Source organism: Oncorhynchus gorbuscha, linkage group LG19 (assembly GCF_021184085.1).
Source record: "Oncorhynchus gorbuscha isolate QuinsamMale2020 ecotype Even-year linkage group LG19, OgorEven_v1.0, whole genome shotgun sequence".
In the NCBI taxonomy this organism is placed as follows: Eukaryota; Metazoa; Chordata; class Actinopteri; order Salmoniformes; family Salmonidae; genus Oncorhynchus; species Oncorhynchus gorbuscha.
Window position 1 is genome coordinate 18,861,212 of NC_060191.1, and position 27,173 is coordinate 18,888,384.

At 43.5% G+C, this 27,173-nt stretch overlaps 2 protein-coding genes and 1 non-coding gene across 7 annotated transcripts in view; all 3 read right to left on the reverse strand.

Annotated features, from left to right (window-relative positions):
- The window catches only part of bbs9 (Bardet-Biedl syndrome 9), a 203,347-nt gene extending 195,233 nt beyond the window's left edge, over positions 1-8,114 (reverse strand). For 3 of the 4 annotated variants that reach the window (XM_046315063.1, XM_046315062.1, XM_046315060.1), the window contains exons 1-4: positions 7,970-8,114; positions 6,546-6,661; positions 5,337-5,487; positions 1,203-1,267 (exon numbers count right to left, since the gene is read on the reverse strand). In XM_046315063.1, coding sequence (XP_046171019.1) covers positions 1,203-1,267; positions 5,337-5,487; positions 6,546-6,657 — 328 coding nt within the window. In that variant the 5' untranslated portion in view covers positions 6,658-6,661; positions 7,970-8,114. Of the gene's footprint in view, positions 1-1,202; positions 1,268-5,336; positions 5,488-6,545; positions 6,662-7,105; positions 7,196-7,969 lie in introns of all 4 variants that reach the window. The other variant, XM_046315061.1, reaches the window with a different exon arrangement.
- A 498-nt stretch (positions 8,115-8,612) lies between these two features.
- On the reverse strand, positions 8,613-8,684 carry trnap-agg. The gene has a single exon. It is a non-coding gene; the product is annotated as a tRNA-Pro (tRNA).
- A 213-nt stretch (positions 8,685-8,897) lies between these two features.
- Positions 8,898-27,052, reverse strand: LOC124005916 (cytosolic 5'-nucleotidase 3-like). 2 transcript variants are annotated; one of them, XM_046315556.1, is made up of 9 exons: positions 26,779-27,052; positions 12,663-12,761; positions 12,458-12,527; positions 12,302-12,348; positions 12,111-12,196; positions 11,946-12,035; positions 10,706-10,868; positions 10,332-10,532; positions 8,898-10,153 (listed from the first exon to the last, which is right to left on the reverse strand). In XM_046315556.1, the coding sequence occupies exons 1-9, from the start codon at positions 26,914-26,916 to the stop codon at positions 10,052-10,054; spliced, it is 996 nt and encodes a 331-aa protein (XP_046171512.1). In that variant the 5' UTR covers positions 26,917-27,052; the 3' UTR covers positions 8,898-10,051. The 2 variants fall into 2 exon arrangements, with proteins under 2 accessions (XP_046171512.1, XP_046171513.1); XM_046315557.1 differs by lacking the exon at positions 26,779-27,052 and adding an exon at positions 15,406-15,445.
- Between the last annotated feature and the right edge of the window lie 121 nt (positions 27,053-27,173).

The following is a 27,173-nucleotide window of genomic DNA, read 5'->3' on the forward strand; positions in this document are numbered from 1 at the left end:
TCCGGTATTCCCAGTAGACGAATGTTGTTCCTCCACATTCTACTTTCCATATCTTCGCATCTATTGTCAAGGTATGCCTTAGCTATCAATGAGCCAACATTATCCTCCAGCTCGCTAATGCGAGTGCTGTGGTTTGTAGCACCTCGTTCCAAATCCGATAAGGCCACTCCGTGTGCTTCGAGCTTATTCTGTATACTCTCTATAGATTTTTTTAAGCTTGTATTTGACCATTGATATCTCTGACCTGAGATTGGTAGAGAGAGAGTCAATTTTGCCAAAAATATTGTTTTTTAGGCTGCCTATCAGGGATTGTAGCATCTCCACAGTCAGTGTTTCTCTGGGGCCGGCATTAGCAGCATCCGGTGGCTGGGGTGAATCAGGAGAGGGCGCGGGCTTGCTGCTGCCTGCTCTTGCAGACTCCATTTTTTGGCCGGGTAGACGACATTACAAACTTACATTTCTCAAACCTGATCTGAATTGTTTATGGGTCTCTTCAGACGCCTGGCCAAACAGAAATATATACAATTTTGCGAGGTTAAATATATACATTTGGTCACTAACTCAAGAGCGATAGGGAAACGCGTTCTACATTCTTGGCTTCCAACAGCGCCCCCATCCCACAGCCTGATGAATGGTAACATGTTTAACGGTCATACTCACATCACCTAAGGAGTGCCAGATCACACAGATATCTGGAACTGCTGCTGATCTTATGCATGGTTCAGTGTTGCTTGCCTGGAAGCGAGCATAGAAGGCATTTAGCTTGTCTGGTAGGCTTGTGCCACTGGGCAGTTCGTGGCTGGGTTTCCCTTTGTAATCCGTGATAGTTTGCAAGCCCTGCCACATCCGATGAGTGTCACAGCCGTCATAGTAGGATTCGATCTAAGTCCTGTATTGACGCATTGCTTGTTTGATGGCTCGTCAGAGGTCATAGCGGGATTTTTTGTGTCCGGATTAGTGTCCCGCTCCTTGAAAGCGGCAGCACTGGCCTTTAGCTCAGTGTGGATGTTGCCTGTAAACCATTACTTTTGGTTGGGATATGTACAGTACATAAAGTCACTGTGGGGACAACGTGATAAATGTCCTAAACTACTTAATGTTATCAGATGAATCACAGGAACATATTCTAGTCTGTAGTAGTCCACTAAATCAATGTGGTGTGGCATGCATATTACAGCCAATGTTGAAATGTGTGATATTACCTGAGACAGAGTACACAGACAGTTTTCTGGGGTGCAGCACAGCCAGATGAAGCAGATCTGAACACCTGCAGAGAACATCAATCAATCACTGCGAAGAACAGACGTCCAAAATTGCCAATGAAAACATAAAGGACAATACTGACATAAGAGTAGATCAGTATAGATATAATTAAGTACAGTTGAAGTCGGAAGTTTACATACACCTTAGCCAAATACATTTAAACTTAGTTTTTCACAATTCCTGACATTTAATCCTAGTTAAAATTCCCCGTCTTAAGTCAGTTAGGATCACCACTTTATTTTAATAATGTCTGAGTAATAGTAGAGTGAATGATTTATTTCAGATTTTATTTATTTAATCACATTCCCAGTTGATCAGAAGCTTACTCAATAAGTATTTGGTAGCATTGCCTTTAAAATTGCTGAACTTTGGTGAAACGTTTCAGGTAGCCTTCCACAAGCTTCCCACAATAAGTTGGGGAAATTGGCCCATTCCTCCTGACAGAGCTGGTGTACCCGAGTCAGGTTTTTAGGCCTCCTTGCTCACACACGCTTTTCAGTTCTGCCTACATGTTTCTATGGGATTGAGGTTGGGGCTTTATGATGGCCACTCCAATACCTTGACTTTGTTGTCCTTAAGCCATTTTGCCACAACTTTGGAAGTATGCTTGTGGTCATTGTCCATTTGGAAGACCCATTTGCAACCAAGCTTTAACTTCTTGACTGATGTCTTGAGATGTTGCTTTAATATATCCACATAATTGTCCTCCCTCATGATGCCATCTATTTTGTGAAGTACACCAGCCCCTCCTGCAGTAAAGCACCACCACAACATGATGCTGCCATCCCAGTGCTTCATGGTTGGGATAGTGTTTTTTGGCTTGCAAGCCTCACCCTTTTTCCTCCAAACATAAACATGGTCATTATGGCCAAACGGTTCTATTTTTGTTTCATCAGACCAGAGGACATTTCTCCAAAAAGTACAATCTTTGTCCCCCATGTGCACTTTTCGCACCAAAGTATGTTCATCTCTAGGAGACAGAACACGTCTCTTTCCTGAGCTGCGTACTATTGTTTGTACAGATGAATGTGGTACCTTCAGGCGTTTGGAAATTGCTCCCAAGGGTGATTGGCTGATTACTTTTGATTTTCCCATGATGTCAAGCAAAGAGGCACTGAGTTTGAAGGTAGGCCTTGAAATACATCCACAGGTACACCTCCAATTGACTCAAATGATGTCAATTAGCCTATCAGAAGCTTCTAAAGCCATGACATAATTTTCTGGAATTTTCAAGCTGTTTAAGGGCACAGTCAACTTAGTGTATGTAAACCTCTGACCCACTGGAATTGTGATACAGTGAATTATAAGTGAAATAATCTGTCTGTAAACAATTGTTAGAAAAAAATACTTGTGTCATGCACAAAGTAGATGTCCTAACCGACTTGCCAAAACTATATAGTTTGTTAACAAGAAATTTGTGGAGCGGTTGAAAAACGAGTTTCAATGACTCCAACCTAAGTGTCTGTAAACTTCCAACTTCAACTCTATATCCCAGAGGATTGGGGGTAATCAACTCTGGCCCTAAATGTGTATTCTGGGGGCAACTGCTACTTCAAGCACAAGTTGTGAACAGATAAGTATAATACAATATACATAGGAAAAAGTGACAAATCTGTTTGATGTAAATCTATGGTTTAAACATGTGTTCTACAGCTTTGCGGAGGAACACGTCTGTCATCAACCCTGCTGTAATGTTTACGGAGGAAAACCAACTCAAAATGAAGCCAGGTGATTTCTTCTTTACTCAAAACCACAGTGCCCACTGTCAATGAGAAAACATTTCACCATCTCCCGCCCCACTGCTCTAGAGACAAAATTTACAATGTGTTTCTCTGTTTAGGGAACACTCGATGGTCATTAAAAATGCTCACCGAAACCAGCTTCCCCAAAACATACACTAACATAAAATGCAAACAAACAGATGAAAGAATCCTTTGACTCATACATCCCTTTTGTGGGAAAACTTTTGGAAAAACGCCTGGCTTTTCCTGGAAGCCTGTCTCTCCAGGAGGTCCCTGTGCACCCAGGAATGGACCACCTTTATGACATATCCCAACATTCCCATCTTCCCTCACCATTCTATTCCTCCTATCCCTCTCTTTCTCCTCTTACTTGAACACTTTTGGCCTTGGGGAGAGCAGAGGGGGCAATGGCGGTTTTAGTCTAGCGGTTGACATTTTTTGTTCAACATATTTGAGCATTTAGTCAACCTGTATTTAGCAAGTTAAAGTACTTGGGAACAAATTTCCTTTAACAACATTTTAAATGGGACCCTGGGGTGTCTCCAGCTATGTGCTGGTAACTTGGTGGTTAGCTTAAAGTAGTGGAACCAGCCAAGTTTGAGACGAGGTGGTTGATATGGTATGATAAATCACATGGAGAGAGCCGAACTCATGACATGGTGGTCAGGATTTACTGGAAGTAGATTAGGACAAGAACAAATTTAAAGGCAATGCCATAGGTTCATGAACTCCATTGATGTCTACTCAGTGGATAACCAAATGCCCTGACAGCAACTACCTCTTGACTTTGTGGTACAGGGTATTTCACAGCCTGAAAGTATGACTATGGTCAGGAGTTCACGACAGGGTCAGCAAGGTGATGTGATCAGGAAAAACACTTGGCCCTACTTATGACTGAATTATGTACATGAAGCTAGTGTGTGTTTAGGACTGGGTGGTTAGCTACAGGAAAAGCCATTGTCTCCCAACACGTGACATCATCATTCCTGTGAAACTCTAGTCCTTCGGTGCAGTGATGTAGGACAATGAGGGTAGAGAATTCCATTCGTGAGGTGGTACTTTAAGATTGTAAATAGAGCTATGTTGAGTTAATGCCATAATTGCAATTCCAGGCCACACTTTTGAGTGCCAGAATACCAGAGAAGGGGGAGGACAAAATTAATTATTAATACAATGACTGAGTGACCATTATTTAACTAGGCAAGTCGGTTAAGAACAAATTCTTATTTACAATGACGGCCTAGACCGGCCAAACCCGGGTGACGTTGGGCCAATTGTGTGCCGTCCTACGGGACTCCCAATCACGGCCAGTTGTGATTCAAACTGGATTGCTTAGAGTCAGTAATAGCATCATAAGCATACATTCCAGAGCAGGAGGTGCATGTCGCATACCACTCGGGCAGGAGGTGCGTGTCGCATACCACTCGGGCAGGAGGTGCGTGTCGCATACCACTCGGGCAGGAGGTGCGTGTCGCATACCACTCGGGCAGGAGGTGCGTGTCGCATACCACTCGGGCAGGAGGTGCGTGTCGCATACCACTCGGGCAGGAGGTGCGTGTCGCATACCACTCGGGCAGGAGGTGCGTGTCGCATACCACTCGGGCAGGAGGTGCGTGTCGCATACCACTCGGGCAGGAGGTGCGTGTCGCATACCACTCGGGCAGGAGGTGCGTGTCGCATACCACTCGGGCAGGAGGTGCGTATAGCATACTATTCGAGCAGTAGGTGAGTATAGCATACTATTTGAGCAGTAGGTGAGTGTAGCATACTATTTGAGCAGTAGGTGGGTGTAGCATACTATTTGAACAGTAGGTGAGTGTAGCATACTATTTGAGCAGTAGGTGAATGTTGCATACTATTTGAGCAGTAGGTGAGTGTAGCATACTATTTGAGCAGTAGGTGAATGTTGCATACTATTTGAGCAGTAGGTGGGTGTAGCATACTATTTGAACAGTAGGTGAGTGTAGCATACTATTTGAGCAGTAGGTGAATGTTGCATACTATTTGAGCAGTAGGTGAGTGTAGCATACTATTTGAGCAGTAGGTGAATGTTGCATACTATTTGAGCAGTAGGTGAGTGTAGCATACTATTTGAAGCAGTAGGTGAGTGTAGCATACTATTTGAAGCTGTAGGTGCGTGTAGCTTACTATTTGATCAGTAGGTGAGTGTAGCATACTATTTGAGCAGTAGGTGAATGTTGCATACTATTTGAGCAGTAGGTGAGTGTAGCATACTATTTGAAGCAGTAGGTGAGTGTAGCATACTATTTGAAGCTGTAGGTGCGTGTAGCTTACTATTTGATCCGGAGGTGCGTGTGCCCTGGTACTTACGAGACAAACTTGCCCACTTCAACCTGGATGACGGGGTCTCTGAGCTGCACCTCCAGTAGCTGGCTGTGGGCCGGGCTGGGCTCTCCAGGCTTGGCAGGGTGGGGGGAGAAGACCCGCAGCATGCCCATGTAGCTGCCCACCACGATCTTATCTACAGGAGAGAGGACATACACATTGCATACTTACTCAGCTTAGATGTTGTGGTATGGTCTCATATTTTCCCTTCATTGTACACTGAGTGTACAAATCATTAAGAACACCTGCTGATCAATGACGGACTGACGAGGTGAATCCAGGTGTGATCCCCTTTTGATGTCACTTGTTAAATCGACTTCAATCAGTGTAGATGAATGGGAAGAGCTAAGCAGGGTTGCTTCTGAAGCTAAGCAGGGTTGGTCCTGGTCAGTCCCTGGATGGGAGACCAGATGCTGCCGGAAGTGGTGTTGGAGGGCCAGTAGGAGGCACTCTTTCCTCTGGTCTAAAAAAAATATCCCAATGCCCCAGGGCAGTGATTGGGGACATTGCCCTGTGTAGGGTGCCATGGGACGTTAAACGGGTGTCCTGACTCTCTGAGGTCATTAAAGATCCCATGACACTTATCGTAAGAGTAGGGGTGTTAACCCTGGTGTCCTGGCTAAATTCTCAATCTGACCCTCAAACCATCACATGAATTGTGTATGTGTAAATGGGCAAGACAAAAGATTTAAGTCCCTTTGAACAGGGTATGGTAGTAGGTGCCAGGCACACCGGCTTGTGTCAAGAACTGCAATACCTCTGGGTTCACACGCAACAGTTTCCTGTGTGTATCAAGAATGGTCCACCACCCAAAGGAACGCCAGTCAACTTGACACAACTGGGAAGTATTGGAATCAAAATGGGCCAGCATCCCAGTGGAACGCTTTCGACACCTTGTAGAGTCCATGCCCCGATGGGGGGGGGGTTGATTTTGTACACTCAGTGTATGTGCTATGTATTGAGAGAGCAAATGGTATGTTTTAAACATGGTAATGCAGATCCAGGAAATCAAGTCAATCAGCCAGTCAGTCAGTAAGTCAATCAGACAATGAACAAATCAGATTTGTGCATGTAAATAAGACTATGGTACCAGGGGCACTTTCACTCTCATTGTTTGTTTTGTGGTCTATTAGTAAACAGTGTCTTTTGACTGCCCTATGCACTACGACACACCACGACCCCACACCTTCTTACCATGTCCGCTGCCGCTGTTGTCCACATCTCCGACACACAGGCATCCCTGGTCAAACTCCTCCCCCTCGCCCAGCACCGCGGCCCACCAATCACGCGCCTTGAACAGAGACATACTACTGCAGAGGAGACACACACACACAGAAAGAAAGGACACAGACAGATAGATAATCATATCGCCGCTCTGCTGGACACCATACACATAACACTGCTTGTCAGTCTTCACACGTGACCAGCAGGCTGACTGACACTCATCAATACATTTCTTCATCTCCTCCATCTCAAAATAATGGACAGGTGAAAGCACCGTGGGTAATACGTGCTGTTTGTCTATCCCTCTTGGAACCAAATGGAAGGATGAAACAATTGGAAGGGTTGGCGTTCATGTATTCCACCTAGGTTCTTATATGGCATGATCTGTCTAATCCTACTTTAACTCACTCTAAGCCTAATGGGTGCCAGCCTCAGATGTGCAGTGCTTTATCAAACTAGCGTGTGTGTGTGGTGTTTGTGCCTGGTAAATCACTGATCATCTGCTTTTATTGCAGGGCATTAGCGCCTACCTCTTACAGTTGGCCGATATAGGCTACATGCTGATGTTTCTTTGACTCCAGGACCCAGAGGGAGGTTTGGACAGTGGTCTGTGTGTGACACTAACGGTAAGACTGTTACACTAGCCAATGACAGCGGAGTCACATGACCAGGGATTGTAATCAGGGCGTGGGCCAAGCAGCTTTCCTAATTGTCAACTGCTGAGCAGGTGGAATGGACAGCTAATCCATAGAGAATCCCTTCTTCCCCCTCCCTCGACACCAAGACCATATATAACCATTCAAATGATAGCCCTATTATTTCGAGTTTGAAAGATAACACAAGTGGAATATTATATGCCTATAGCTTGTAGCCTTATACCACCTGCCTACTTGACTATCATGGCCAAGACCTTTCAGCAGCCCCACTTCATCTACTTGACAGACAGCAAAGCACATCCAACATTCGACAATCAACCACATAATTCAACATTATCCAGGTGTGCCATGCATATCAAGCAGAGCTCCGATTACATTTCATTAGAGGTACATAGAATGATTTCCACACAACTACCTAGATATAACCGTAACGTTATCTAGCTCGGAACAACATGCATCATCTGTTGATAAAACTAGCCTGCTAGTAGGGGTTGCGGGCAAGCATTGTCCATGTGTTTAACTATTGTTATGAACAGAATCCAAACAAACTGGAAGACGTGCACGAGTCTCTATTGGTAACAAGCTAGATGTAGTAAGCTAGCCAGCCAGGACCTCGAGCTAAGTTAACGTTGGCTGGCTAATTAGCGCTGGCTGTGCTTGTGACTGGTTTGGAGGCTAGCAAGCGTCTAGTTTCAACATTCCAGCGACATTCCCAAATTCTAAACGTGCCTCTCTTACCTCTAACAAGACGAGCCTGTCTGAACGTCTGGGGTTCGCAGTTCAGATAAAAATCTAATTTTGCGTGTGCCTCATCAATTTGCTTGAAGCCATCTCCCTGTTGTCATAGCAGTGACACTAACGATAGACTCGAGTACATGCGCGCATGATCGGAAACGCAAAAACTCAGATTCATGGGAAACTGAGTATTTATTCCGCACAGAACGTTCGTTTGGTGCACGAGACTACAGGTGTTCAGGTAGAGGTAAAATTATCAATCACGTGGTTGCACATTAAATGTCACTCAATGTTTAATTGCTTACATAGACACACACACATACGTTTGAGGCATATTTCTTATTTCTCGTTTGTGTTTTCTAGTATTACATTATTGGGTTTTGAGTTTGCAAGAAAGGCATTTCACTGTACTAAGTTGAGGATAATATAGCAATTGAATGACACTGCCAATCTTATTTTAAAGTCTTTGGAATGAAATCTGTATTATAACCATAGACTTGCATCCAATTTCTCAATAATCTGTTGCCTTGTGCATCTTGGAACGCACTCATTGATTTCTTGTAGATCCTTAATGTTTTACACGTTGTTTATTAAACTCTTATCACAATAACTTAGTCATTCAGTTTCGTATTTTTTTGTAAAAATTGGGCTCGTCCGGGATTTGAACCCGGGACCTCTCGCACCCTAAGCGAGAATCATACCCCTAGACCAACGAGCCAGATGGATATGAAAGAAACCAGTCCAGGACAAGTATGCCACGTTGGATGGATTTTGCAGAAGCGTCTTTTAGTAACTACAGTGAACATTTAAGTGAAAACTTCACATGTAGTTGGACTTTGTCACCTAGAGGTCTATTTTGGCATTACAGCTTGGTTTCAACCACAATCCCCACACAACCTTGATTGTACAGTTGAACAAAAAAAAAAACATGTTATTTGACAAGTTTTATTGACAAGTTTCTCTCCCCCTCTGTCAAATTCAAAGTTAAGAAAAGGCAACGTGCAGGAGTAGCAGCACATTTAAAATGCTAAGATTTAAAATAAACATTGAACATGTGCAAGACAAAACTGAGAAATTTAAAGGGGGGGGATTTCCAAGCTTGAGGTAGAGTTCAAATTTGAACAAAATTAAAAATAGGTCAATGGGTGTGGATAAAAGGTCAATGGGTGTGGATAAAAGGCCAAGTTAAACAACAGTCTTATTGAACGTCGCTGATCCACAGACAACGGTGCTTTACCCAGTGGTGTTCTCTTGTAATTTACTGCCTATTGATTAGGCTACTTTTCCTCTGTATAATGACGTTTGGTAGCACCTTATTTTACACTATATTGCTTGTAAAGTCAGTTACACTAACAGTAGTAACCCATAAAAAACTTTAGCACCACTAGTTACTACTATTATCTCATTGACAATTGTTTAATTTATTGATATAAGCACCATAGGGTATCTATAACAACCATGCAGTCTATTTAAATGGCACAGAAAATGTGCAGTGTTAGTACTCCTATAAAATAATGTGCTACTTTGCAGTGTGGCTGTGGTAGCAAAGTCCCCATGTGAACACTGATGAGGTATATACATGGCTTTTCTTCTGCAAGACAGAATCCATTACTACATCCATAAAACCGCTGATAATATTCATACCAATGTCTGAGTATTGTTCACCCATAGACAGGTTCAAGTTATTTTTCAGACCTACATTGATTCCTGTAGCCAAAATGTTGCAGAATGCAATGAGGTGATTGTGGTGAAATGCATGCTAGGACCGTTTCAAAAGACGTTGCTGTGTTCTTGTGTGGATGCTCGGTTTATGATTTGCAAACTGATACAAGCATTACAATATAAAAAAATATAATGAATAACAATAACGTGCAAATTATTGTTATGGAGTGGAGGATGTCGACAAGGTTGCAGACAGACAAAGACTGAGGCTGTGTACTTTAAAATAGTTCATTGAGAGGAGAATATAAAGCTAGTGTATGTCGAGAGGCTGTGAGTCAGTGGCGGAGGGGCCAGTAACATCTGTCTTGAGAGTCCAGAGGTTGGTTCATTTCCCATGGGTTTGGGGAAGTGTGTGTGGGGGGGTTATATAATCTTCTGAAGGATGGAATTGGGCACATCTAAAGTCTCGTCCTTTACCAGGACGATGTCATAAGAGTCCAGATATTTCTCCAAACGATCCTCCACCTGCCAGGGAAGAGAGAAGAGTTACGATGCAGATTGACACACACAGCACATAACCTCATACTTTCATATCAGTCACATCTTCAGACTAGTAACATCCAGCAATTTAGCTGGTGATGGGAGCAGATAGAGTTGCTGACTGGCGATTGGGGGGAGTCATAAGGATGGGTTGCGGGGGCACCTTGTCGTTGAGGAAGCCGATCTTGAGGATGTTCTCCACATTGGGCACGCCATCAGCCATGTTGAGGTCGCCTAATGAGTCTCCCAGCAGCACGATGTTGCAGTTGTCCTTCACCTGTTTGAAGTACTCGGTGTTGCGCAGGGCGCCGTCGTGCTTGTTGAACACATGGATCAGCTCTCCCTTGAAGCCCCTCAGCTCACCCTGAGAGAAGAAAAATACTTGAGTTTAAATGGAACGGAGCCGACTGATGCGAATGCAATGCATACACCCAGGTAGAACCATAGCTTTATTATCAGCTTTATCAACACTCAGAAACGCAGGCCTATCCTCAGCATGTACCAAGCTCTCCTCTAGGGACAGGGGGGGGGGCTTACATTCTCGTCGAAGTCCATGAAGTTGGACACCACCTTGACGTTGGGGTGGTAGACCCCCGCCTGGTGGATGATCTCCTCCAGGACGTCTCCCAGACCCGCTGAGAAGATGAACACGGGCACGTTGTGCTCCTGGAGACGGTCAAAGAACGGCTCATAACCCTCCCTGTGGGACAGACACGTAAGCATTAAAACCACCCATAGCCCTCCCTGTGGGACAGACGCGTAAGCATTAAAACCACCCATAGCCCTCCCTGTGGAACAGTCATGTAAGCATTAAAACCACCTGTGGGACAGATATGTAAGAATTAAAACCACCCATAGCCCTGTGGGACAGACATGTAAGAACCCATTAAAACCACCCATAGCCCTCCGTGGGACAGACACGTAAGAATTAAAACCACCCATAGCCCTCTGTGGGACAGACACGTAAGCATTAAAACCACCCATAGCCCTGTGGGACAGACATGTAAGAATTAAAACCACCCATAGCCCTCTGTGGGACTGACATGTAAGCATTAAAACTAACCCATAGCCCTCTGTGGGACAGACACGTAAGCATTAAAACCACCCATAGCCCTGTGGTACTGACATGTAAGCATTAAAACTAACCCATAGCCCTCCCTCTGGGACTGACATGTAAGCATTAGAACCACCTGTGGGACAGACACGTAAGAATTAAAACCACCCATAGCCCTCTGTGGTACTGACATGTAAGCATTAAAACTAACCCATAGCCCTCCCTCTGGGACTGACATGTAAGCATTAAAACTAACCCATAGCCCTCCCTCTGGGACTGACATGTAAGCATTAGAACCACCTGTGGGACAGACATTTAAGCATTAAAACCACCCATAGCCCTCTGTGGTACTGACATGTAAGCATTAAAACCACCCATAGCCCTCTGTGGGACAGACATGTAAGCATTAAAACCACCCATAGCCCTCTGTGGGACTGACATGTAAGCATTAAAACCACCCATAGCCCTGTGGGACAGCCATGTAAGCATTAAAAACCACCCATAGCCCTCTGTGGGACAGACATGTAAGTATTAAAACCATTCATAGCCCTCTGGGACTGGCATACGGCTTCTATGAACAAAAATTATTCACAGGCAGAAATAAATAATATTTCGTAGAGCTTGTGTTCATGAAGCAGCAATTAACGGTCACTCTGGTTCAACTTGTGTCCTGAGCTGCTTTCTGTAGTTTAAATTATTTCAACATTTTCTATCAGTTCTTACCTCAGGCAGGCGTCTGAGTCTCTCACCACCTCTGAGAGTTTGTCCTTCTGTAGCCTCTGCTCCACCAGTAATGTGTGGGACTTAAAATACCTGTCAACACACACAGAGTGTGCCTTAGTGAGAGCAATTGTGCAAGCGCGTGTGAGCGTGCGTGCGTCTACTCACCATTCTACCATAAATGGATACTTCTCCTCCATCGTTAGATGGGAGTCGATCTCTATGGGGTAATATGTGTTTTTAAGCTCCAGTAACTAAAAGACAGACAGAAAATCAATTAGCGTTAACACATATGCTAGTATATTTATGCTTTTGTGACGCCTACAAATACTATTACGCAATAGTAACATCAAACAAACCTTCGTCCTACAATCTTCGGTGACAAGCTTGCAGTTGTCAATGATATCTATGTGGAAAGGAGGACTTTGGTCAGATGGATAGGCCAGAGACAATCATAGGCAGGTAACTTATTTAGAATCCCAGTGAATGTTGAGCTGGTTTTATGTTGTACTTACTATGACACGTGGGGCAGCGTTTGCCGTTGACTGCGAACCGGCTTAACGTCATGTCAAAGTCAGTGATGACCTGAAAACAAACCAGGAGAGCCATGGAGGGGAGTCAGTGATCACTCTGGTCATCATACTGTCACCACAGGGTGTCACTGTTCAGCCAATACGAACGGCCCATTTCTCTTCGCACACCCTTCCCCTCCTACTGTACCTGTAGTTTGGAGGCGCCACCCTTGATCATGCCACAGATGATCTGCTCCACCCGCTCTGGATCCCTCATGTGGACCGTGTTCTTCTCAAACTCTGGCATCTGAGAGATGGAGCGGGTGAAGGACACAGAAAGAGATCGTTAAGTATGCTTCTAATATACTTCTACAAGTAGCATGTCACGCCCATCACTGAATCGATAATATCACATCAACTCAATCATTGAAAAGAACACCCCTCCCTAGGACTCTATAATAAAAAATAAAGTGTTGAGGTTAACTTGAGTTGGGCATATGGTTAGTATTTGGAGGGGCACGGGTCGAGTTTAAAAGATCACCGCCATTTTTTGAGCAAAGGTAAGAGGAGTCAGGAGTAGACTAACTGGATATCACAACACCCCTCTCTCCTCGTGCCCCAGCCCCCCCATTTCCCAAGGCCCAGAGCAGTGAAACAGCAGATGTTATGGCTCCTTCCATACATAACTGATCACCATCCAAACAAGCCCCAGGCCAGGAGGGAGGAGACCTGAACCACAAACAAGCCCCAGGCCAGGAGGGAGGAGACCTGAACCACAAACAAGCCCCAGGCCAGGAGGGAGGAGACCTGAACCACAAACAAGCCCCAGGCCAGGAGGGAGGAGACCTGAACCACAAACAAGCCCCAGGCCAGGAGGGAGGAGACCTGAACCACAAACAAGCCCCAGGCCAGGAGGGAGGAGACCTGAACCACAAACAAGCCCCAGGCCAGGAGGGAGGAGACCTGAACCACAAACAAGCCCCAGGCCAGGAGGGAGGAGACCTGAACCACAAACAAGCCCCAGGCCAGGAGGGAGGAGACCTGAACCACAAACAAGCCCCAGGCCAGGAGGGAGGAGACCTGAACCACAAACAAGCCCCAGGCCAGGAGGGAGGAGACCTGAACCACAAACAAGCCCCAGGCCAGGAGGGAGGAGACCTGAACCACAAACAACTTCCAGGGCTGCAGACACCAATATTTTCTATTGATCTTAGCTACTTGACTTGGTGGTCTAACAATCAGGCAATGAACTAGGTTCAGGTGAAGAAATGAGAGAGAGACAGATCTATAGCTCAGTTGAAGCCCTGTTGACATGTCAGGGCAGGAATGCAACAAACCATGAATACAACCTCCAGCTGGTACGAGCACACACACTTTTCTCCCCTTGAGTGCATTTTTAAGGTTGGCTAACAAAAGCCAACCTTGACTGATGGGGTGGAGCTGGGGAAGATAGGGGGTGTAAACTAGAGGTCGACTGATTAATCGGCGTGGCCGATTTCAAGTTGTCATAACTATCGGTAATCAGCATTTTTGGACGCTGATTACATTGCATTCCACGAGAAAACTGCTTGGCAAGCTGACCACCTGTTATGAGAGTGCAGCAAGGAGCCAAGGTAAGTTGCTAGCTAGCATTAAACGCATCTTATATATAAAAATTTAAAAAATTAAAATCAATCTTCACATAAATCGCTAGTTAACTACATATGGTTGATATTATTTTATCTAGCTTGTCCTGCATTGCATATAATCAATGCGGTGCCTGTTAATTTATCATTGAATCCCAGCCTACTTCGCCATCTGATTTTTTTGGTCCTCCAATAAACTGGTATCGGTGTTGAAAAATCATAATCGGTCGACCTCTAGTGCAAACTAGATACCTGGGTATTCCGTCACCAGAGTGTTTGACTATGGAAATAGCCGACACCCCATGAACAAACATTACATTACATTACATTTAAGTCATTTAGCAGACGCTCTTATCCAGAGCGACTTACAAACTTTATGCACACACACACCCATCAAAGAGGTATGCAACAACGTACCAAGACTGTTCTGTGGTATCAGTGGACGTGTCCAGGGTTATGACTGGGATGAAGTTGGGAATCCCTTCTCACCCCTCCTTACAACCCTCTCACTCCACTTAATGTAACACACTGGGGCTCAGGGCTCCTTTAAGTCTTCCCTGAGAGATGTACATCCCTGATCCATGGATGAGAACACCCTCTCCTTTGGTACATTGGAGTTGTTTACACAATGTCACGTGTCGCAGTCTTCTAATAAATACACCGTTCCAGATACATTGGTCATAAAACAGACGACACCTTTGTAACTCATTCTTGAATATTAGATAAACTTAGTTAGCAGAATCCACACTCAAGAGCACAGAATACCAGTCATACCTATTTACAACTAATACACCCTGCTCTAATAATGTACAGTATAGACTACATAAGGGCACTGCGTTCATCCACCTCTGGCCTGCTCGCCTCCCTACCACTGAGGAAGTACAGTTCCCGCTCAGCCCAGTCAAAACTGTTCGCTGCTCTGGCTCCCCAATGGTGGAACAAACTCCCTCACGACGCCAGGACAGCGGAGTCAATCACCACCTTCCGGAGACACCTGAAACCCCACCTCTTTAAGGAATACTTAGGATAGTTAAAAGTAATCCTTCTCACCCCCCCTTAAAATATTTAGATGCACTATTGTAAAGTGGCTGTTTCACTGGATGTCATAAGGTGAATGCACCAATTTGTAAGTCACTCTGGATAAGAGCGTCTGCTAAATGACTTAAATGTAATAATTATCCATGAATTCCCATCTTCCATGCATTCAGTACATCCTTTCTCCAACCCATAAATGTTAAATACACACCATTTGCAGCCTAGTCATTTTCTGCCCTCTAAAGCAATGGTGCTAACAGCAGGGTTCTGACCAACAGCACACACACTTACCTTTTCCTCTGGTCTTGCGCAAAACAAGTGAAGAAAAGGTTCTGTCAGCAGAGGGCTTATATAGGCAACGCAAGAGGGGGCGTCACCCAAAATAGATTAGATCAGATATTCCCTCCCCTTTGTAAAAGGCATGGCAAGCGCACTGACACGCAAATGAACAACTCACACACAGCTTCAATGTGTCATAAACACATGACAAAGATTAAATTAACACCTTAAAAAACATAAATAGATGGTGTAACATGGAATAGCCCCATGGCAGTAGTTTACCTTTGACCCCTGACCCCTCAGCTTTTAAGAGGTTGTCTGGATTATTGCCAGGCCAGGGATGAAAAACTGAGGTGCATTTCTCCAACGCAGAGCACACACACAGTAAGACCCCTACTTTGCCCCAAACATCATGTGTGTGTGCATGGTTATGGAATACCCAGGGTCTAAGGGTCATGGTTCATCCACTCTGCTCTGCTCTCTCTGGTTCTATGCCGTGTTCACATGCTAGTCGGAACGCTGACATTTCTAACTTGCTGATTTGTTGACCGAGGCACGTGTATAACTAAAACAAATTAGCAAGTCGGAAATGTCACTTCCGAAAAGCACGTGAGCATAGCAATATCTTAGAGCTCATCAGTGTTAGGACAGTCATTACTTATGCCTAGCACAGAATGCTAGGACATGTGAAACCCTACCTCAGCTGCAGGGTCACATACCACCTTTCAATAGGCCCAACTCAGGCAGAGCATTCTAAACACATCTCCCCAAAATAATACTACACACACCTATCCAAAAAACATTGGGCAAATAACTATACAACGTAAGGGCTGGCCAATCATATTCAGGTCTGCATTTTTACCATGGTGACTGTTGGGTTTCTAACACTGGCATCATATGTAGGTGAGAAATCCAACCTCACCCAAGCCTTGGGGCAGTAGGTTAAAACCTGATACACTAATGCCGTCTTTTTTAGAAGACATTTAAAACTACAAGGATATACAAAAGCACATCCCACCCAATCTAAAAATAAATACAAATCCCTCAAATAGGCTAGGCCTACCTTTTCAACAATCCTTGGAAAACTGTCAAACATCAGGTGTTGGCAATTCTGCCTCACCTGAATATTTTTATTTGGGGGGGGGAGAGACAGCATTTAAAACCTATTGTCAGTTTGTAACTTTCACATCCGTGAAAGTGCTGGCTCAACATTCCTTTCTACAGTGGGGCATGTCTCATCCTCACCTCCAGCCTTGTTCACTAAAGTCAAAGGTTACAGAGGACACAGGGCTGGAGTTAATTTGTAGTAGTCTGCATTCAGTCTACCACCAGCCATTGGGCAACAACAGAGTGGAAGATGTGCTTTGAGGCATTTCCATTTACCTGTGCATTTGTGACAGCATTATGCTGACACAGATATAGGGAAGAGAGGTTCTATTGGGTGAATCAGTCAATGTAAGATAATCTACTAAACATTTCTGCAGCAAATGTAAATAAAAACACCTACTATGGGGAACAAAGGCAGAAGAGACAAAAATACATTAATACGGACTGTGACGGCATGCTGCTCACAACAGTTGACTGAGCCAAAATGGTGACTTTGCCAGGCAGGCTTGGACACTCATTTCCCTAGAACAGCATTCTGATAAGCTGCGTGTGCTGCTCTGTGATTAAAGTAGGGCTGTAGTTGGGCCCCATTTAGTTTGGCAAAGTATCATCCACATTGCAAGAGAACATTTCATGATAGCTTAATAACATGCATTTCTCTTAACTTGTCGTGCCCACTGAAAAACCTAAAATAGAATTGGCTCTGGGGTGGAGTAGAAATGGTCCTATTAGAGGTCTTACCCCTTGAGAGAAACAGACAGATCCCCTTGGCCCTATACTCCACACCTCATAAATATCAATAAGTAGACAGTAAAGTGGACAGTGTCTGCTGTAAGAGCTCTTCAACTAACAATATCACCACAGGTACAGTCTGCTCTGTCGTAGATAAACTCCCTCTCGACAAAGGAGGAAGGTTGTAACTCTGTTGCCCCTGGATAAGCATGCCATGTCACAGGAGAAGCCAGAGAGAACATTTTGTGACCTCAGCCAAACAAGGTCACTAACCCAGCAATATACACCTGTACTCTTATGTCAGTCACCCTTCCTTGGACTATTTAAGACTTAGACTTTGTTGAGCGACACATAGTAGTGGCGATTCCCTATGAAAAGCCACTGGCACAGGAGAGAGCAGTCCATAACACGTCCACAAACATCAGCTTTCCAAATGTTACTCTTTTTGGGTGAAGTTTCCATTTACTGCATATTCCTATAGAAAAGGTAAAGAGAGATCCATCCTATAGGCTGTATCTGTGATATGGTAACAACTACGTGCTCTACTCTCACCTGTGCTAAGCCCTTCCTGGTCACCTGTGCTAAGCCCTTCCTGGTCACCTGTGCTAAGCCCTTCCTGGTCACCTGTGCTAAGCCCTTCCTGGTCACCTGTGCTAAGCCCTTCCTGGTCACCTGTGCTAAGCCCTTCCTGGTCACCTGTGCTAAGCCCTTCCTGGTCACCTGTGCTAAGCCCTTCCTGGTCACCTGTGCTAAGCCCTTCCTGGTCACCTGTGCTAAGCCCTTCCTGGTCACCTGTGCTAAGCCCTTCCTGGTCACCTGTGCTAAGCCCTTCCTGGTCACCTGTGCTAAGCCCTTCCTGGTCACCTGTGCTAAGCCCTTCCTGGTCACCTGTGCTAAGCCCTTCCTGGTCACCTGTGCTAAGCCCTTCCTGGTCACCTGTGCTAGCTAGCTAACCACACACATCCCCAACATAGTGCCTTCTAGTGTACAAAACGAGTCAAAATAACCCTTGACAGACATATACACAACACAAACAGACCAAAACAGCTTTCACACTGTATAGGCCGAACCGTCATGTAAAGACACTGGTTCTATACTGGAGTCAAAGTAAGACTTTGAAAGTAATAGTGAAAGAGTTGTCGTAAGATCATGAAAATACTATTTGCATTCGCCCCCACGCTGCTGCTACTCTGTTTATTATCTATGCATAGTCACTTTAATACCTCTACCTACATGTACATATTACCTCAATTACCCGGTACCCCCTGTATATAGCTTCAACATTGTTATTTTACTGCTGCTCTTTAATTATTTGTCATTTAAATTTTTTAAGTAAACAAGTTCAGCTCTGAGTAAGACTGGCAAACAATCTCAATGGAGAAAGTGGAGTGAATGTGTTTTTTAGCTTGAGAGCAAGCATGAAGAATTAAAAATGTTCTTGCCTGCCATCTAGTGGCCAATGAGGTTCAATACATGAGACCATTTCAATTCAAAACCCAACCATGTAAACCAATCCCAAACATGTAACATAATAATATAATAATAATAATATAAACTTTCAGAACCCGGTCTTTCAAAGATAATTTATGAGAATCCAAATAACTTCACAGATATCCATTGTAAAGGGTTTAAACACCGTTTGCCATGCTTGTTCAATGAACCATAAACAATTAGTGAACATTCACCTGTGGAACAGTCAAGACACTAACAGTTAAGACACTAACAGCTTACAGACGGTAGGTAATTAAGGTCACAGTTACACTAGAGGCCTTTCTACTGACTCTGAAAAACAACAAAGAAAGATGCCCAGGGTCCCTGCTCATCTGCGTGAACATGCCTTAGGCATGCTGCAAGAAGGCATGAGGAGCTGTTTGAGCCAGAGGTCTGGCAGAGTGCCATGAGCTGATCACGCGCGCACCCGTGAGAGGTAGCTGCGTTTCATTGCAATTCTCCGGTTGGAACATTATTGAAGATTTATGTTAACTTATTGGTGACAGGGGGTAGTATTTTCACATCTGGATGAAATGCATGCCCAAATTCAACTGCCTGCTACTAATCCCCAGAAGATATGTATATTTGGATATATATTATATTTGGATATTTCTAAAACTGTTTGAATCATGTCTGAGTATAACAGAACTTATGTAACAGGCGAAACAGAGGAAAAACCATTCAGATTTTTTTTTTTAAGTCACTCTTTTCAATGAGTTTTCATTGGGAATCCAGATTTCTAAGGGAACTTCTTGCAGTTCCTACTTCCACTGGATGTCACCAGTCTTTAGAAATTGGTTGAGGTTTTTCCTTTGTGTAATGAAATAGCCCTGTTCAAAACGAGGGTGACTTCAAGTATACTGTTTGTTAGAGGCACGTGACCAGAAAGGTAGCGTCAGTTTGTTTTCTTCCTGTATTGAACACAGATCATCCAGTCTGGAATTTTATCAATTATTTACATAAAAAAAATACCTAAAGTTGTTTTACAAAAGTAGTTTGAAATGTTTTGGCAAAGTTTACAGGTAACTTATGAAATATTTTTAGTCACGTTGCGCAAGTTGGAACCGGTGTTTTTCTGGATCAAACGGGCCAAATAAATGGACATTTTGGATATATAGACGGAATTAAATCGAACAAAAGGACCATCTGATGTTTATGGGACATATTGGAGTGCCAACAGAAGAAGCTCGTAAAAGGCATGATTTATATTTTTATTTCTGCGTCGTGTGTCACTCCTGCAGGGTTGAAATATGCTTTCTCTTTGTTTACGGAGGTGCTATCCTCAAATAGCATCGTTTGCTTTTGCCGAAAAGCCTTTTTGAAATCTGACACATTGGCTGGATTCACAACACGTGTAGCTTTAATTTGGTATCTTACATGTGTGATTTCACGAAAGTTTGATTTTATAGTAATTTATTTGAATTTGGCACTCTGCATTTTCTCTGGCTTTTGGCCAGGTGGGACGCTAGCGTCCCACATATCCCAGAGGATAGAAACATCCTAAAGATTGATTCTATACATTGTTTGACATGTTTCTACGAACTGTAATAGAACTTTTGACATTGTCTGAACAAGTGATTGCGCATTATGAATTACGGGGCTAAAAGCACAAACAAAAAGGAGGTGTTTGGACATAAATGGACTTCACCAAACAAAACAAACATTTATTGTGAAACTGGGATTCCTGGGAGTGCATTCCGATCAAGATCAAAGGTATGTGAATATTTATAATGCTATTTCTGACCTCTCCTTCTTTGGAAAATGGCTGGATGTTTCTGTGGCTAGGTGCTGACCTAACATAATCTCAAGGTGTGCTTTCACCGTAAAGCCATTTTGAAATCTGACACATCGGTTGCTTGAGGAGAAGTTTATCTACAACTCCATGCATAACACTTGTATCTTTTATCAATGTTTATTATGAGTATTTCTGTAATTTGATGTGGCTCTCTGCACTTTCACTGGATGTTTGTTTGAGACAATGCATTCCTGAACATAAATATTAACTTTATCGAACAAAACACACATTTATTGTGTAACATGAAGTCCTGTGAGTGCCATCTGATGAAGAGCAAAGGTTAGTGATTAATTTAAAATCGCTATCTGACTTGTGAGCCCTCTCCTTGGCTGGAAAATGGCTGTATGGTTTTCTGTGACTCGGTGCTGAACTAACAAATCGTTTGGTGTGCTTTCGCAATAAAGCCCATTTGAAATCGGACACTGTGGCTGGATTTACAAGAGGTTTATCTTTAAAATGGTGTATAATACTTGTATGTTTGAGGAATTTTAATTATGGGATTTCTATTGTTTTGAATTTGGCTCACTGCAATCTCACTGGCTGTTAGCGAGGTGGGACGCTACCGTCCCACATATCCCAGAGAAGTATTATATTAACATCAATGAAATGAATTTAGCCTCAAATAATGAAACATGTTCAATTTGGTTTAAATAACGCAAAAACAAAGTGTTGGAGAAGTAAAAGTGCAATATGTGCCATGTAAAAAAAGCTAACGTTTAAGTTCCTTGCTCAGAACATATGAAAGCTGGTGGTTCCTTTTAACATGAGTCTTCAATATTCCCAGGTAAGAAGTTTTAGGTTGCATTTATTATTGGACTATTTCTATATACCACTTGTATTTCATATACCTTTGACTATTGGATGTTCTTATAGGCACTATAGTATTGCCAGTGTAACAGTATAGCTTCAGTCCCTCTCCTCGCCCCTACCTGGGCTCGAACCAGGAACACATCGACAACAGCCACCCTCGAAGCATAGTTAACCATCGCGCCACAAAAGCCGCAGCCCTTGCAGAGCAACGGAAACAACTACTTCAAGGTCTTAGATCGAGTGACGTCACCGATTGAAACACTATCAGCGCGCACCCCGCTAACTAACTAGCCATTTCACATTGGTTACACCATCTTAATCTCGGGAGTTGATAGGCTTGTAGTCAAAGTTCAATGCTTGAAGCACAGCGAAGAGCTGCTGGCAAATACATGAAAGTGCTGTTTGAATGATTGCTTATGAGCCTGCTGTTGCCTACCACCGCTCAGTCAGCATGCTCTATCAAATCATAGACTAACATAATAACACACAAAAATAGGTCATTAATATGGTAAAATCCAGAAACTATCATTTCGAAAACAAAACGTTTATTCTTTCAGTGAAATACAGAACCGTTCTATATTTTATCTAACGGGTGGCATCCCTAAGTCTAAATATTGCTGTTACATTGCACAACCTTCAATGTTATGTCATAATTATGTACAATTCCGGCAAATTAATTACAGTTCGCAACGAGCCAGGCGGCACAAACTGCTGCATATACCCTGACTCTGCTTGCACGGAACACAAGACAAGTGACAAAATGAATTCATGTTAGCAGGCAATATTAACTAAATATGCAGGTTTAAAAATAGTCATAAGACTCCTGAACAGGTAATCAAATGGCTACCCGGACTATTTGTATTGTGTGCCTCCCCAAACCCTCTTTTTACACTGCTGCTACTCTGTTTATCATATGCAGTCACTAACTATACATTAATGTACATACTACCTTAATTGGCTACCCGGGCTATCTGCATTGAGTCCCACCAACCCCTCTTTTACACTACTGCTACTCTCTGGTCATCATATATGCATAGTCACTTTAACCATATCTACATACTACCTCAGCCTGACTAACCGGTGTCTATGTAGCCTCACTACTTTTATAGCCTGTCTTTTTACTGTCGTTTTATTTCTTTATCTAACCATTGTTCACCTAATAACTTCTTTGCACTATAGGTTGGAGCCTGTAAGTCAGCCTACACCTGTTGTATTCAGCGCACGTGACAAATAAACTTTGATTTGATTTTAACGAAAGGCATTGATGTTTATGGTTAGGTTTATTGGTGCAACAGTAATTTTTTCACAAATGTGCTTGTTAAATCATCACCCATTTGGCGAAGTAGGCTGTGATTCAATGATAAATTAACAGGCACTGCATTGATTAACTAGGACAAGCTAATTAAGTAAACTCGTAATATCATCAACCATGTGTAGTTAACTAGTGATTATGTTAAGATTGATTGTTTTTTACAATATATGTTTTATGCTAGATAGCAACTTACCTTGGCTTCTTGCTGCACTCGCATAACAGGTAGTCAGTCTGCCACGCAGTCTGAGTGCAATGTAATAGGCCACAATCTGTGTCTAAAAACGCCGATTACGAAAACTTCAAATCGGCCCCAATTAAAATCGACCTTTAGCACAAACCCACCGTCGCCGGACCAGACTGGCGAAAAAGTGCTCTTCACTGACGAGTCGTGGTTTTGTTACTCCAGGGGTGATCGTCCGATTCACATTTATCGTTGAAGGAATGGACGTTACACCGAGGCCTGTACTCTGGAGACAGATCAATTTAGGGGTGGAGGGTCCGTCATGGTCTGGGGCGGTGTGTCACAGCATCATCGGACTGAGCTTGTCGTCATTGCAGGCAATCTCAACGCTGTGCGTTACAGGGAAGATATCCTCCTCCCTCATGTGGTATCCTTCCTGTAGGCTCATCCTGACATGACCCTCCTGCATGACAATGCCACCAGCCATACTGCTCATTCTGTGCGTGATTTCCTGCGAGACAGGAATGTCAGTGTACTGCCATGGCCAGCGAATAGCCCGGATCTCAATCCCATTGAGCACATCTGGGACCTGTTGGATCGGAGGGTGAGGGCTAAGGCCATTCCTCCCCAGAAATGTCCAGGAACTTGCAGGTTCCTTGGTGGCAAATCTGGTGCAGTCCATGAGTAGGATGCGCACTGCAGTACTTAATGCAGCTGGTGGCCACACCAGCTACCGACTGTTACTTTTGATTTTGACCCTCCCCTTTGTTCAGGGACACATTATTCCATCTGTTAGTCACATGTCGGTGGAACTTGTTCAGTTTGTCTCAGTTGTTTAATCTTGTTATGATCATACAAATATTTACACATGTTAAGGTTGCTGAAAATCAACGCAGTTGACAGTGAGAGGATGTTTCTTTTTTTTTTTGCTGAGTTTAGTAGATGCGCATCATTGACCAACAGGACACCACTGTGGGCTGGGACATCAGGCTACATGAGCACACTTGCTACAACTGGATACTGTGGAGTGGATGTGTGTTCTTACAACAGTTGAGCCACCATCAAAAGCAGATGTCCTTCCCATTCTGGGGACATTGTAAAAATATTTTTTTTAAAGCAGAGAGCAAAGGTTGCCTAACTAGAGCCCCAGTCAGAAAGCAGGGAATAGAGCAGACATCAGGTCATTCCTGGAAGAAGTTCAGTGTGAATGGGTCAACACACCAGATGTCATGCCCACCCCTAGGCCTACTATCTAGGTTCTGTGAAACAGAATACCAAAAGGTATCGTCAGGATTAGAATATTGACATACACCAAGTATACTAAACATTGGGAACAATATCCTAATATTGAGTTGCAGCCCCTTTGGCCCCAATTTGTCAGTGCATGGACTCCATAAAGGTGTCAAAAAAGTGTTCCACATGGATGCTGACCCATATTGACTCCAATGCTTCCCACAGTTGGGTCAAATTGGCTGGATGTCCTTTGGGTGGTGGACCATTCTTGATACACACAGGAAACTATTTAGCATGAAAATCCCAGCAGCATTGCAGTTTGACCCAACCCGGTACACCTGGCACCTACTACCATACCTCGTTCAAAGGAACTTAAATCTTGTGGTCAATCCATGTCTCAAGGCTTAAAAATCCTTATTTAACCAGTCTCCTCCCCTTAATCTACACTGAAGTGGATTTAATAAAATGCCATCAATAAGGAATCATAACATCACCTACTCAGTCTGTCACGGAAAGAGCAGGTGTTCTTAATGGTTTGTATACTCAGTGGCTATGCATAATGCATATTCTGGTCCAGTTATCCTTGGACGTCTTTCTAGTGACATTCAGTACATATTTTGCACATTCTGAACATGGGTACGCTCGGTATCGTTTTGATCTGGACAGTTCCTAACCATTTAGCCATGCGTACATGGGTAAAATCCTTTAAATATAGGTATATGGAGGTCACCCTTTCTGCCGTCTAAAAAACAATGCTATATTGTCTTGTAAACCAGTTAGTGATGTATCAGACAACGCAAGCGTCTGGCTGCCTGTGAGGGACAGATAGTGAAAGACAGGCCTTCAACTATATCAAACAATGATTCTGCAACATTTCACTGACACAATTGGCCCTGTGATTGATGTAATAATTCAAACTATTGTTGTACTGTGTCTAAAAATAAATGAACAAAAAAGATACTGTAGCAATTCTCGCTATATGAGCCACTTTACAATTCACACCAAGTGGGTTAACCCTATTGGTGTGCTGCCTTTCACCCTGGTTCACTTCCCTGCCCCGCAGTTCGCTACATTGGTATCAGAAGCAGGAAGGCAGCCGTGAGGCCATCGTAACACGCTGCCCCGATGTGTGAGGGGGCCGAGAAGTCAAAGCATGGGGACGTGCCTTCCTGTTTTAAGGGGGGGCAGTGTAGCGATCCTCGCTATATGGCCACATTACAATACCCACCAAGTAGGTTAATCTGATTGGTGAGACGCATAGGGTGTTTGCCTTTCATGGTAGCGACCCAGGTTCACTCCATGCCCAGCCATTCATTGAGATACATTTGTCATCTGATCCAAATAGCCTAGGTTAGATTTAGTGACTGAGGCCCAACATTCTAACAAATCCTCAGTTGTACCGTTTGATGGTAGGTTGTCTAAACATCTGAAAGAAGACTCTGTAAACCAGAATGTTGAATGCAATGATATTTAAAGCTGCATGTGTAACATATGTAACTTTCTGGGCAACACGATCAAATTCACATAGAAATGTGTTATAAATCTGTCAGTCATTCTCATTGAAAGAAAGTCTAAGAAGCAGTAGATATGTTCTGTGTGCTATTTCTATGCTTTCTGTTCTTGAGTTTAATTTTTGCTTCTTTTTCCCTTTCAGGTTTGTACACCAGCTTCAAATACTATATTTTTGGTTATGGAAAATAGATTTCACAGCAGTTTAGAAGGTACCACGATTCTCTACACTATACTTGCTTTGTCACAAACTGAATTTAGGCAAACTATTAGAATTTTAGTAAGCAGAAAATGGCTGAACGATTTCTGCATAGTGCATCTTTTAAAAATTACTTTACTGGTGGTCCTTGGTGTTGGTCCTTTTTTGGCAGTAGGAAGTGTAAATAGGTTTAACCACAGGAAAGTGTAGTTTACCCAACTTTTTGCAGCGCCTGTAGGTTCTGTTGCTTGTACTTTCCATCTCCTGACGCATTTAACGTGATGCACAATATATAAATAGCAGAATGTAACCGAACTTTTGTCGATCAAAGCCCGTTCCTTCGCAAATAGCTGAAAGTGCTTGTGGAATTTGCCAGTTAATTGCGTGGTACAATGTTCGATCTGTGCTTAGGTTAAACTCCTGTGCGAATTGTCCTGTGCGAATTGTTTCAGCATTGAAAAGACAAACCGACATACAGACCAGCGTACTGAGTCAGGTTAATGACACTACTCTGGATATTTTGTCTTAGATTATCTTCTATACAAAAAAAATGTGAACAAGTAAAGTACGTTCAAATTAAATTAATTCAACAGTCTGACATGTGATGGGACTGTTCGCAAAAAGTGAGCCTAACGTTACTTGTTAGAGACGAGAGGGGAGTCTTCCACTCTCGGGAATCGAACTGACTAACAGATGGTAGGCTACATGTCCTAAAATTGAAATAGTTGAAATTGAAATAAATAGTTGTCATTTTGGACAGGGGGCTCGAGGTTAGAGCAGAAGGTGCTTTGCGTAACTCGGAAACAAACCACTGTACCTACATTATTTGAACAAAAATATTATTACAATAGGACTAGCTAACAAACAGCGTCAGATTAGTCATGTCACGATTTGACAGCTTTTCGTGACACCATGATAGCGACCTAGCAAATAATGACCTCTAAACCACCCTTGCTATCTTTAGGAACATCCGCGACTGCGCAATGCGCATGAACAGCACGCGCGAGTCCACTCACCATCTCGATGATCTTAGTTTTCTTTCCCGCTCTCTTCTTCTTGGCGAACATGTACTGGGCGAGAACCACACCTCCGAACAGGGCACATACACTGGCACTGGCCGCGGCACCGACTTTTACCACGGCAGTCTTGTCCATGGTTGTGCCGCTCCAAACAAACGATTCTACTCCTTTCTTATGTCAACATGGTCCCTCCCTCGAGTCGGTTGGCGGCTGAGACTGTAAATGACTACGTACGTACGTGCCCTCCTACCGCTACCACTCGGGTGAAAGCGGGGGGTTGATGTGTATTTATACCAACATCTTTTAATCATCCAGGGGTATTTCACCAAACTAACCCAAATATTTGTTGTAATTGTGCTGGTAACGCATAGAGTAAAATGCTACAATGAAGA